The 13167-nt window shown below is 34.3% G+C and overlaps 1 protein-coding gene across 1 annotated transcript; it reads right to left on the reverse strand.

Annotated features, from left to right (window-relative positions):
* Window positions 1-2738: 2738 nt before the first annotated feature.
* Window positions 2739-11421, reverse strand: FPGT (fucose-1-phosphate guanylyltransferase). The gene is made up of 4 exons (XM_045835311.1): window positions 11276-11421; window positions 9630-9797; window positions 8411-8503; window positions 2739-6654 (listed from the first exon to the last, which is right to left on the reverse strand). Exons 1-4 carry the CDS (start codon window positions 11355-11357, stop codon window positions 5198-5200), a joined length of 1800 nt encoding a protein of 599 aa, XP_045691267.1. The 5' UTR covers window positions 11358-11421; the 3' UTR covers window positions 2739-5197.
* Between the last annotated feature and the right edge of the window lie 1746 nt (window positions 11422-13167).

Genomic DNA, 13167 nt, shown 5'->3' on the forward strand with positions numbered 1-13167 from the left:
ACAACTCAATGCCAATCTATGAAAATATATTTCCTTTGCAGTCTCTCTGTAAATTCACTTTCATGCATTTATAATATGCATGATAATTTGTTATGACTGCACATAAAAGGGTGTTATATAACAGTAAATGGTATATTGAACAGGGTTGAGAGAAGTGGAAGGGTTTTGGTTACGTTGAAGGAAAAATATAATGGAAAAGTATGTGAGGCTTCATGAATGACTTCTAGGTTTTTGCCGTGAACAATTTGGTGGATGATTTGGATATTTATGTAGATGAAAAGATCATCAGGATTGATAAAGATAAGAGCTTTCTAAATAGAGATGCCTATTGAATTTTTTCAGTTAGGGAGAGGTATGAAGCAGGCAGGTATATATATATGCAATGCTAGAATTCAGTGTTGAATATATTATGATGGCTAATATATGATAAAGAAAACCTCAAAAGCATTGCAAATGAAAATAAAAGAGACTGTATCCTGATGATATAACATGGCTAAAATAAGTTTTGCTTTTCTTGTACTTTTTTATCTTTTGGGAAATTAACAGCATGTTTGTAGTCTATGGAGATAGATTGCAGATACTAGAAACATGGATAATTTTGTAAATTGCTCCTTCTCTGGAAAACTTACAGCAAATATTTCTTTTGCATTTAAACAGCTGCAGTTGTAACAAGTAAAAAAGACTTTCTCTAAAATGTTATACTTTCTACCTCCCTTCTCATAGGCTAGCTTCCACCCACAGCCTTTGATTTGACTGGATAATGGTTAATTAGAAAGTATCAAGTTTAAGCAATTATGAGTGATGCTGTTTCTTATTAAATTTCATTAAAAGTTGATTCCAGTGATATTATTAGTAGTGAATTTTAGAAGTTAATTTATGACCTTGTCAATGTGCCTATACATTTAAAATCTGCACTTGGGTCACTTGTTATGACCATAATTATTTCTTCATATAGTCAAAGTTTTCTAGTTCTAGATTTCATTAAAAATGTTCAAAACTTCTCAGAACAGCATATTGGTGAATATAATTTACATTCTCAAACCCCAAGGCTAAAAGTAATAGGAAAGAAACCAATCATGTAAAACTTCATTTAGTAGTGCAACATTTCACAACCTGCAAATGAAAGGAATACTTACTTGATTTCCAGAGTTGTGTGTGTGGTTTTTTTTAATGCCTCAAGATGTAAATGCTTTAATTCTTTTCTGGGCAATGTGATACTCTCTTATAATGAAAACTAACTTGAACCATCTGAATGTTCTGCAGGGAGAAAAGAATAGTTACTAGTGAAGGAAAAAATTTAAAAAATCATTTATATTACTTAGACACAGTGCGGTTGTAGCACATATTTTAAGTCTTTAAGGACTGGAGATTGAACAAGATGATCCGAGTAACACACTATAGAACACTGCCCAAAGAATATAGACATTAGAGTTTAGATTGTTTCAGTGATGCATTGAAGCACAATTGAGGGAATATAATTCTGGCACAGAGAGCTGGGAAATGACAGCAGATGGATTGCACCAGTCTGCAGCAATCAGAGATAAATTGCTGTTTGAATGGTTGAATTTTATGCTTTGGAAGGCTACTAGATTCCTTCAGCCAGAGGCTGCGAAAGATAGACTATTTGTCCAACCAGCCCTGAAGGAAACATTAAGTCTGTTAGTTTCAATCATTTACTTGCATGTGCAATAATGCCCTCGGGACGAATATCTTTTAGATATGAACGTCAATAATCAAAAACTGCCTTATAGGTGGATGATAATGGTGACTAATTCACAGGCATCCTCCTCCTTCACCTTTTGCAAATATCAATGCAGTAGAAAATCAGCAGCTTCTCATTCCTTTATTCCAATTTTTAACCTGACTCCAAATTGTGTTCTACTATAAACAAACTGACAAGATGTGGCAAATTTATTGGGATTCATGTAGTTAGCTCTGTCAAGGACAGGAACTGATCCTTCCCAGCAGATACTAGTATAATTTGCTCATATATTAAAAACTAATCAGAAATTTATGTGAATATAAATGAACAGAAACATGAACACCAGTATGTTATATACAACTTAGCACATTGATACTAGAGGGAAGGAGAATGTGCAATGACCTCTGACAAAAATCAATACAAGGAATATTAATAACAGCATTCTACTAAGTATAAACAATAAAAGTTGTTCTCAACCTCTATGGAAATTGGCTTTGTCTAAACAAAATTGTAGAGGTACAAAATATTAAGTTAAGCAAGTAATGGTTATTTCAATTATTTCTCTTGCACTGACTGAATTTTAAAATGTACAAGTAAATTTAAAAAGATACTTCCTTTAATAATTTAGTTCTTAGCATAATGAAGACTGTGTTTCATTTAGCTAAACAAAAATAAAAAGAACATCTAAAAATCTTTCAGACAATTTTGAGCAAATTAGGTTTTTTTTGGCTTTTTCTTTTCATTTTAATTCTGCGAGACTACATATATCAAGGTATCCTAGGTACCTAAATTCTGGGCTTTCAAGTTGCTCAGGGTCAGAGGACATCATGGTGTATGGCATCCTGGATGTTGTATAATACACCAGTTATCAGCTGTGATAGCCTTACAAACATGCATTTTGCAGCAGGGAAAGTTTTGATTTGGGTAATCCTTATGTAACATAGGAAGTAATGTTTAGCCTCAGGAGATAAATAACAGATCACAGGTTCTGGAAACACTGGATTCATATTAAAATTTGAGGATTTTCAGCATCTCATTTGGATTTTTAAAGTTTTAATTTAGTATATACATTCATACATTCTTTTTTATTGTTTACACTATTACAGATGTTCCCATTTGCCCCTTTGGCCACCTCTTCCCTCCCACGCTACTCTTTCCCTCTTCCCTCTGGCCCTCACCACACTGTTGTCTGTGTCTATGGGTTATTTGCTTAGTTTGGTGAGTGTATGCTTAAGGTAGAAGATTGATACCAAATAATGGATCTCTCTCATTCCCCTCTTGGTCACTGTTAATTATTAAATCATCAATAAGCTTATGTTAATATATTTAGTTACACATAATAGCCATCTTTTACAAACCTCAAGTATATGATTTAAGGGCTGTAATTTTATTAAATAATACACCTAAGGAAATGTCCAATTTCTCACTTATGCGTGGTTGGAATTATCACCTGAGTTAGGTGCACTGTTGGTGATAAATAAATGATACTACACACTACTCATCTCAAGGCAAGGGGCACTGACATATTCTTGGAAAAGGTAACATTTCAAAGCAACTATAATGCATACATTGTACAGAATTATGTTTAAAATGGTGACCACCGATTTGTCAGAAACCTCCCACTTACTGACTAAAAGACAGTCTTCTAATTAATAATTACATTGAGGCAAAAATGAAACTGAATTTTGTCCAATAGCATTAAAAACTTGCAGAACAGATATCTGGAGTCCACAGCTTGAAGGAAAATCCCCAGTAATGTGGTGGGGGCATTTAAGAAATGCAACTTTGCCGATAAGTGTGACAGCGCAGAAGATGGTACTGGGTGGTTATCAATTAACACTGGATATCAATTAACTTTCAAGTTGAAAAATCTTCAGAAAAGTTTGACTCTGAATGTGAAGTTTCAGAAAAGTCACTATTGCATTTTGTTCCTTTATAAGTATATGCAAGCGGGTGAAATGATAAAAATCTGTACACTTAAAAGATCTCCAACAAATAAATATAAAAACTTCAAGTAACAAAGAAATTATTGAGTCATATTTTACTGGTAGTGTTTTCTCTTTTAGTGGAACATAAAATGGTGATTCTTAATAACTGATGACACTATACATTTACAGTGAAATACAAAGATTATATAGATTTAGATTATACTGTGAAATACAGTACTGAACAATTAATACATGATAAATACATAATATCCTCTGCAAACTGCGCAAGTCAATCAGTAAATGCTAAACAAGAGCTACCATATAAATTAATTTTGTCCTTGGAAAGAACCTTGAAAAAAGGGAAAAAAGGCAAATACTGTAATAAGCTTGCAGACAAGTCACTTCTGGTTTATTAAATAATTATTTTCATTTTGACATTTGAAATATAAAGTGGCACCGACCAGTTCTTATTACAATTTACTCATGTTAAAACACAAGCCTCTCACAAATCTTTTTCTCTAATACATACCAGACTTTGATACGGAGACATTTAACATACGTGCTTTTACCAAAATAGGAATACAAGACTTGGGATGCCAGCCAATTTTTATTTTCTTGAAGCTGTCATCTGTATATTTTCTGTCTTTCTAGTCTTCTTGCTCCTTTCTGCTGTCTACCTTTTGGCTATTTATTGCCTCTCAACATCATCACTAGTGCATGACAGAAAATAAGAAACGGGAAGTAAAATCAGTCCATCTGGTAATTTAACAGTTTTGTTACAGGGATTAACTAGAGGATGAAAGTAATGTCCAAAATAAACATGTTATTATCAGTAAATCCCAGTTATTCCTACCATCTTTTCCACACAGATAATTGAGTTTTGTGTGTGTACGCTTTCCTATGCATGGAAATTTAGGGAATTTTTAAGATATAAATACACATGTTCAAGTTTATAAGGATAAAATAATACATACACCCTTTTTCATTTTTGTAAGACCAATACATGAGACAGACTTTTACCACCAATTTCAGAGCTGTTCATTAATGATCAAGATAATTACAATATTTTAAGCATTAATCTAAGCTCAATGTCAGCTATAAATTTGTTCCTGAAAATGTATTTCTACAGCATTCCTCCAGTGCTGAGGACTCTACAGTATGCCATTTTTATTAGTTCAAAATAGAATTACTATATTTGAGGAGAAAACTGACAAACATTTAGAACTTTATTGGAACTGAAGCCCAAAAGAAAATAAAAACAAAATTCTAAAGGTATGTTTAGAAAAGGATCTTTAAAATTACTAAAGTATTATGTGTACAAAACAATGATCCATAAACCCATCTTAATTCAAAGAATCAACATTCCCAAATCCCTTTCCTGAACTTAGATCCTTGAAATATTCTTTTTTCAAACATGGTTTACCTGTATTTTTGTTATTGATGTTATATTGCAGCAATTACATTATATAACCTTCATTAAATACTTCAATGAAACAAAGACAAACATCTACAGAAAACCCTTATATTTACAATCTTGCTTAATCAGGAAAGGCAAAGTATATAATATTTAAGATGTCTCTAAATCAGACTGTTTTCTATTTAAAGTAATTTCTAGGAAAATTTGCTCCCTATAGGTTATCATGTCTTCTACATCTTTGTAGATAAGCATTTCTTCAATGGACAACAGCTTATAGTTTTTCAGGCTGAAAGTTGACTTGTTTTGTACAGCATTTAACATCTTTATGGCTATTGTAACTGAATCACTCAAAGAAGAGCAAACTGGGAAGATACGAGCACTCCACAAACTCAAACATGTCTTGTTTCCAGAGAAGAGTTCCTCTGTAACTTTCAGATTCCAAATATCTAAGCAGGACAGGAAACAGACTCCAAAGAATTGAAGTGACTTTATATCTGACAATTTTTTAGCATTCTTTTTCAAGTTGTCTTGCACTCCAAATGCCATAGTTGAATACTTTAAGTGCCCATTCATCTTCAAGCTTAAGGAACACACAAAGGAATATGCAGGCAGGATAGCTCTTGTCATGATGTAAGAACCACTAATAATGCAGTTTTCCCCAACGGAAACATCAGGCCCCAATCTGGAATACTCCACAACTGAGCCAGGTGACACAGAACATCTTGAATCCAACACACTTTGAATGATACAGGACATGTTACCAGAGCATTCTAGTATTGCTGGAGAGATGCTAAAAGCTATGGACTGTAAACCAAGCTCTGACTTCAAACTGCTATGTGAAGTAAAGTGAAACAAATATTCTTCAGTTGTTCCAATGTGATAAAATCTGGAGTTATTAAGAACCACAACATTTAGTGACGTTCCTTTAAGAAGATGAAATATTCTCTGCCTCATGTCTACCAACTCTGATTCTTCTTTAGTGACATTTGATGTGTTTGTAGTATACTCCGCAGTTGCTCCAGATCCCAAAGCCTGCAGAAAATCTCCGTAGGCATCTATTTCACAGTTCAGTGTGCCTATTTTTTCATAAAAAGCAAGTAACTTTTTTGCTGATTTGTGATCCATGTAAAATAGGCTGTCTGTATATACATACTCAGATTCTAATTTAAGAGAGGGAGTGTCACCTCCAGAAAAGTCCCGCTGTAAAAAACTTCCAGGTCTATACACAGCATCAAACTGATGCATCTTTTCTATGCTGGGCTTATGAAGGAAACGATGGCAACACCTGTATTCAAGGTCTTTGTATTCTAAACAATTAGAAGGTTCTAAGACAAATACTCCATGTGTGGTACCTACAGTCAAACTAGAAGGATGAGCTAAAGCAGTAAAGCCAGGCTTGTCAAATCTGATAAACTCAGATTCTCCAATACTGTACAGTTCAATATCATCTGCACAGGTAACCAGAATCCCAGGATTCATATGTGAGGGGAAATCAATGTACATGGCTAGTTTTAATTCTAACATCTGATAAATAGGTTTACCAAAAGGTAAAGCAGTGAAAATTTTCCCCAGAGCACTTGCATTTGGAAGGCGTTGACTGTAGCCACCTATAAAATTAAACAACATAACTGCTTAAAAATGTTTATATGACTGTTTACAAGACTTTAAAAGCTCAGGAGCATCAGCAGCAACTCAAAATGTCTCTAAAAATATTTAATATATACGACACATTACTATAACTCAGGAAAGAATAAAAAATTTCAGAATACAAATTCAAAGAGAAATTATCCTGTAGCCCTTGGACATACTATAGTTTTAAAAATTCTAGATTAGAAAAGAATTTTCATATACTTTAGAGCATGTGAATTGTTTATAATCCACTGTAATTAATTAAATGGATTATCTCATATCTACATTTTAAATAATAAATTTCAACCACATTTAAATTCCTGCAATAAGAATCCACTCCACAGGGTAAAAACAGGTACCAATTCCAACATTATCTATTAAACAATAATTTCCAAAAGCAATGTCTTTTCTCTATTACTTACACGTAAAGCAAAAGTGCATTTATGTAAAAGTGTTTTAAAATTTATACTTGTCTTTAAATAGGCTTTTCCTCTAAAATGAGCCTTACATTTCTTAATTTCTTGAAAAATATGTTTTCTTAAGTAAATTAAATAGGTTACATCATTTTTATGTTAAGTAATTATAATGAGAGGCTGTCTTACACACTAGAGTCAGGCAATACTGAGTTCAAACTCAGGTTCACTACTTTTTAGTTGTTCATCTTTGGATTCACTCCAAATTAGCAAATGTAGAATACTACTCTACTACTTGCCTTGTCACATTTTATGAGATCAATTATACATGCAAAGCACTTGGCACATAGTTTGTTCAACAACTAAGACCTAATACTTTCCACTTTGTCCTTTCCCAAACACTAGCCAATAGTAAAGTCTAGCATTGTAAGAATTAACAATATATTTTCTGGTATCTAATTTAACTTTTAGTAAACTGGTAATTATAATACTTGTTCTGGAATAAAACTATAAATTTGATTTTTTTTAAAGTTTTTTAGTCAGCCTTAAAACCTGAACTTGGATGCTTTACTTGATACCATCTTTACAAAAAACTCACTGTTCTGTGTATGAGTCGTAAGAAATGAAAAGCACACTGAAAATCATGGTGGCAGTCCTTGACCAAGTGTTCGTCAGCCCACTTCACAGAGAAGATAACAGAGGTGGTCATGTTCCCCAAATTTTTATAACAACTCAACTTAACCAATCAAAAGAAAACTATCCTTTGTTCTGCAATTATTCCTTTCCTACTTTTTGTGGGAAATGTCTCTTTTACGTGTAATTTTCCCCTCATGTATTTTCTTGTCAACTCCAAGTTTTGTCACCACCTTTTTTTTTCCTTTTAACTCCTTTAAGGATTGTAGACTTTGTCCACCAATAATCAAGTAAAAATGCATGAAAAAAGGGTTTGGCAATAGTGTGGTGATCACAGTGCTAAACCAGCCTCTGCCCTACAGCAAGAATCCCTTCTAAAGAATTAGTGAAAAATGTCCACATTTTGATAAGTTCAGCCTTTGGAAAATAATTGTGTATATACATACTGAAAACAATACACATAGTTATTATATGTGATCTACATACAACAAATATCATGGAAATTGTGAAAAGCATTATGCTACTTACAAACTAAAAATATCAAGAACAACATGAAATATGTTTTTAAAGCAGAATAACCTCAAAGACAAAAAAATAAGAAAAAGTAGTTGCAAGAGAGAAAAAGTTCCTAAAATATCAAAAGTAAAATATTTAAAAGAAACTGTAAATTAGTAAAGTATAACTTTACCAGAGTGAATTAATAGGATGGTAAAATAATTCCATTTATCTCCGTATAGCTTTTCCAAACATCGAAGAACACAAAATGTTGATCCTCCATTTCCTTAAAAATAAAGTTAAAATGCACATATTATTTCATAGAAACCTACTAAAATTTTGTGATTTTGATAAATTTGAGGATTCAGTTTGTTGGCTATTATTTAACTCAGCAAAGCACAAAAATACAGGCAAAAGAATCAAGTTATATACACATTTCATAGCAATTAAATAAATAAACAATTGGTAATGAAAACCAGATATTGACCCTCGTAAAAAGAGCTAATCTTCTCCCAAAGTTATTAATACAAAATGAAGAAATGATAAAGTGGGCAATCTGCAACATTAGAAAACTTTAAGTATATAACTGACTTGAAATTACAAATTGGAAAAGCTATTTAAATAATTCTCTCATATGACAGTCAAGAATGAAAGTTAAATAAACTTTTTAGAAAGTTTTTTAGAATCTGGTATCCTAAAAGTATCTTAAATTTATCACTTACCAGTTGTCTTGGGCAAGTTATTTTTCTGTGCCTCAGAGTCTAACCTATACAACGGGAATCATAGAGTGTTGAATGCTAGCTCTGAGGGGTGAGAAACAGTGGCTAATTAGAACAATGCCAGGGTCAGATATAGATACCCTATGTCTGATATCAAGGGGCTTCAGCTTTAGCAGTACATGGAAAATGGCCCCTACAAAAATAGCATGCACTTTTTGCAATGGAAGGTCAAAATGCAAAATGCAAACTTTACTTAAATTGGATTTTTAAAGTAAATATGATATTTAAGCCGTTAGACTAGGCTCTTTTGCATTCTGCATTGTGGTCCCAAGTCAAATAGTACATATTACTACTTTTTTCTTGATTTGATCTCCTCATCCTGAAGAATATGAAGAGCTTGATAGATAAGGTTCAAAGGATTATTCACCATCTGAGTAAATTTTATTACAACTGATACTATTCTTTTTTTATGTTAATAACATAACATTCTGGAAATTGTTCCACAGTCACAACAGGTAAGTTGCAATTCCTTTTATCATTTTCAAAAAACTAGTGAATTTATGAAAAAAATTTAGTTTGTAAAGACTATGGTGGAAAGACATGCAGCTTATAAACTGCATGCCACAAGACAACTTTTCTTTAATGATTATTCTTCCCAGAACCTATGATATATATCCAAACATAAATGTGTACCAATTTTGGCTCCAGCAGGATCAACAAAAACATGATATTGAACTCCAAGGGGTAACTCCTTTTTTTTCAGCTTCTCTGACAGCTGTTGCTTATAAGCAAACTCCTGTTTTTCATCAGCTGCAGTTATTGCAACAATGTCCCAGAATTCTCCAGCTGCCACAGGTTTGCCTTTGTGAAAAAGAAAAAATAGATAAAGAAAAAACAAGGAAATGATAAATATTACCAGAATTTTGTTACAGGTTTACTTATTTGGAAAGAGGTGGAAAAAAAGAATATTATCATCTTCATAAATGTATCTTCTGCTTTTGAGAGTTAGGGAATAATTAGGAGCCAGTTAGTGTGATTCAAAATACTTCTGATGAGGACTGTTCACAAATTCTATGTTTTTTTCTCTTTTGGATTGCTTTGTTCTTTTATGGTCTACAGACCCATTTATTTAAATATTCTGAAACTTGTCATGTTTTCCTATTGAGTGAAGTACTTTTGATTTACTAAAGACTATCTCAATTCTTTTTTTTTTTAAAGATTTTATTTATTTATTTTTAGAGAGGGAAGAGAGGAAGATAGAGAGAGGGGGAGAAACATCAATGTGCGGTTGCTCGGGGTTATGGCCTGCAACCCAGCCATGTACCCTGGCTGGGAATAGAACCTGGGACACTTTGGTTCCCAGCCCGTGCTCAATCCACTGAGCTACACCAGCCAGGGCTTCAATTCTTAAGGAATAAATGAATCTCCCGCTTTTAAAATAATTTTCATATGTTAAAACTATTTAGTGTTCCTTGGCTAAGAACGATTCAACCCAAGAATCCATTGCTACAGTGTTGCTGTTTATAAATGTGGGTACTTAATTTTTTTATTACTTTAAAGTAGCCATGCAATTTTACAAAGGCTATTGGAATGTGACACAAAATTTGGGATAAAAGTTCCAACTCCAGATGAACTCATTAAAAGGCAGACTGAACCTTTGGGAGACAGGTGGAAGCTCTTTTTAATTAATAAACAAGATGAAAATTGTTTATAGTAATTACCTAATAGGACCTGTCATCCAGAATGTAATAGTTCTGAACATTTAACTGTCTTCTTAGTATTATTTACTGTATTCTTAAAGCTGTAGCTTCATAAAAAATATAACCAGTTTTTTAATTACACAGTTGTACAAGGAATGACAAATGGCATAACCTTTTTAAAACAAATTTTTGATACAACCCCCCTTTTAATTTTTAATCCATAGTTGTTGCATGTTTTGTTTTTTACTCAGGAAGCACGGAACAATTTGTAAGGTAGGTGGGAGAGGGGTGGGAGGAAGCTAAAACCACATTTATAAGGGTCACAACACTATGCTTTAGAGAGGTTTTTCAGGTTTATTTAAAATAACTTTTGTTAATGAGCTAAACCAAATGCATCTTTTCTTTCCTCTTCCCTTATTTTATGTTTATATTTTACTAAGAATAAACTTAAAGAAAGTAACAGAGTAAATAAAGGACAGTGGCAGAAAAAAATAAAAAAATTAAAGGTGCATTAGCTATGCCTGGGCCAGCGTCCTGGCCCACACCTGAGAGAAAACCAAGCGGAAGTGATAGTCCTGCAAACTTGCCGGCACGTAGAGGAGGACCCTCCCTTTCTAATGCCGGGGAGAAATGCAGTACCTCTCAGCTCTGAAAACCTCTGCAACTTTCGCTGAGTGGCTTCTCGCAGAGATGCGGTCGGACGGACACTCACAGAAGCCATATCCCCACCTTTTTCGCGTCGGGCTCTACACTTCCACGTACCTAGCCGCTCCGCACACCACGCATGCGCCCTGGAACGCAGTCCGTCCCCGGTCCGGTGGGCCTCCGTCCCTCCCCTCACGTACGTCACTCACATAACCACACCCCCAAAGGGCTGGCCAACCCCGGGGAAACCGTCCAGGGTGATCACGGAGTCTTACTCCCGTTTCCTTAGCAACGGCCTCCGAGTAGCTGGCTACCTAGCTATTTGTCAGATTGTGCAGGGTCTGGCCACTTGTTCCCAACCCACAAGGCCTTGCAGCTCTGTTAACCTGGTGAGTGGGACAGGTTGGGCGACAAAATTGCTACAACTGAATCGCTAAGAAGACAACGAAACTACAACCTAGCTTCCAGCTTTGTGGCGATTTGTCTTTTCTGACTCGTGTTTGTTTTAGCCAGGATACTTTCCCAAGAACAGCTTAACAGTTAATTCTTCCTGTGGTCATCATCTGAAGCCTTCTACTCCAATCCCAGGTCCAGATGCACAGTCTGAACATTTAAAACCTGTATTCTCTTCAGGGACCTTAGACTTGTGGCTTCCTTGCTTTTGCAAGTTCCTGGAGAGTGAGTCTTTGCACCCCTCTCAGTTTTGAGTTGATAGGCTTTTGGAAGTTGTATGTCATTGATTCTGCAACCAGGACCTTAGCATTTGTGCTATTTTGGTTAATTCTCTGGCATCCTTTTGTATATGTAGATTAATCAAAAAACTTTCAGTAACATACCTGTCAACCCATTAGTCAGCCTAATTATTAGATGTGTTTTTGCTGGCTTAGGTTTATAAGCATTTAGTAAGTAGTGGAAAGAAGATTTTAGAAAGGTATTGATTCCCAAATACAGAAATCATTCTACTACACCGTGCGGTTTGATTTATTTTAGAAACCCGTCTTTATTAAAGTCTTTATCAATAACATAGGCATTCAAGTCCCTACAAGCCTTGCCATGGACTTTTATTTTTCTTCTAAAGACCCTGTTATTTAATTCTGTACTTACAGAGAAAGTGCTTGGGTAAAAGAGAGATTACTCTTTCGTAGTTTTGTCACTTAAAAGGTTTTTTAAATTGTTGTTAATAAAAAATACATTCTTATTACAAACATTTAGAAAATACAGAACACTTGAGTGAGGTGAAAGAGCAATAGGGAAAGAGAAGGTCAGAGAGGTGACAGAGTCCCAAAGAAAAGATTTTCATTTTTACTGAGTGAAACAGGCATGACAATGTTTTGATGTGACTTGCCTTATATTAAACAGCTCATTCAATCAGGTGAATGTTCTGATGGATGGTGGGGTAAGGATAGAAGGAGGCAGACTTGTGTTTTTGTTTATTGGCTACTGCAGTAATACAGGTAAGACTTGGTAAAGTCTTGGCCAGGATGGTAACAGTAAGGATGATGATAAGTTTGTTAGATATATTTTGGAAATATTTTGAGGGCACATCAATATAATTTGCTCATGAAATAGCTGTGGAATATTACAGAAAGAGGAGTCAAGGATGCCTGAGTGATAGAATGACCATCAGTTGAAATGGGAATGTGGATGTATGGAGAATGTTGGTGGGGTGGTAGGGAACATCCATTTTAAGTTTTGGACATACAGAAGAAACAGATGTAATTGTACGCAGTACATGTGTAACGGAGTTGTGTATGTGCACATTATACATATTGGAGTTCACGAGAGATGTCCAGGCTAGAGACATAATTTTGGGAGTTGTTGACATGCAGATGGAGTTCATTTGAAACTGTGGAATTAGATGAGATCTCAAGAGAAGAGAGATCAAT

Source organism: Phyllostomus hastatus, unplaced genomic scaffold (genome assembly GCF_019186645.2).
Source record: "Phyllostomus hastatus isolate PE091 unplaced genomic scaffold, TTU_PhHast_1.1 phas_contig_209, whole genome shotgun sequence".
NCBI lineage: Eukaryota > Metazoa > Chordata > Mammalia > Chiroptera > Phyllostomidae > Phyllostomus > Phyllostomus hastatus.

Bases quoted from the DNA above. Each gene is read 5' to 3' on its own strand.
- FPGT (XM_045835311.1), bottom strand. From the start codon at position 11,357: ATGGCTTCTGTGAGTGTCCGTCCGACCGCATCTCTGCGAGAAGCCACT. The intron at 8,504-9,629 runs GTACACATTTAT...TTTATTTTTAAG, and splicing joins TCCTGCTGGAGCCAAAATTG to GAAATGGAGGATCAACATTT. The intron at 6,655-8,410 runs GTAAAGTTATAC...TTAATTTTATAG, and splicing joins CATCCTATTAATTCACTCTG to GTGGCTACAGTCAACGCCTT.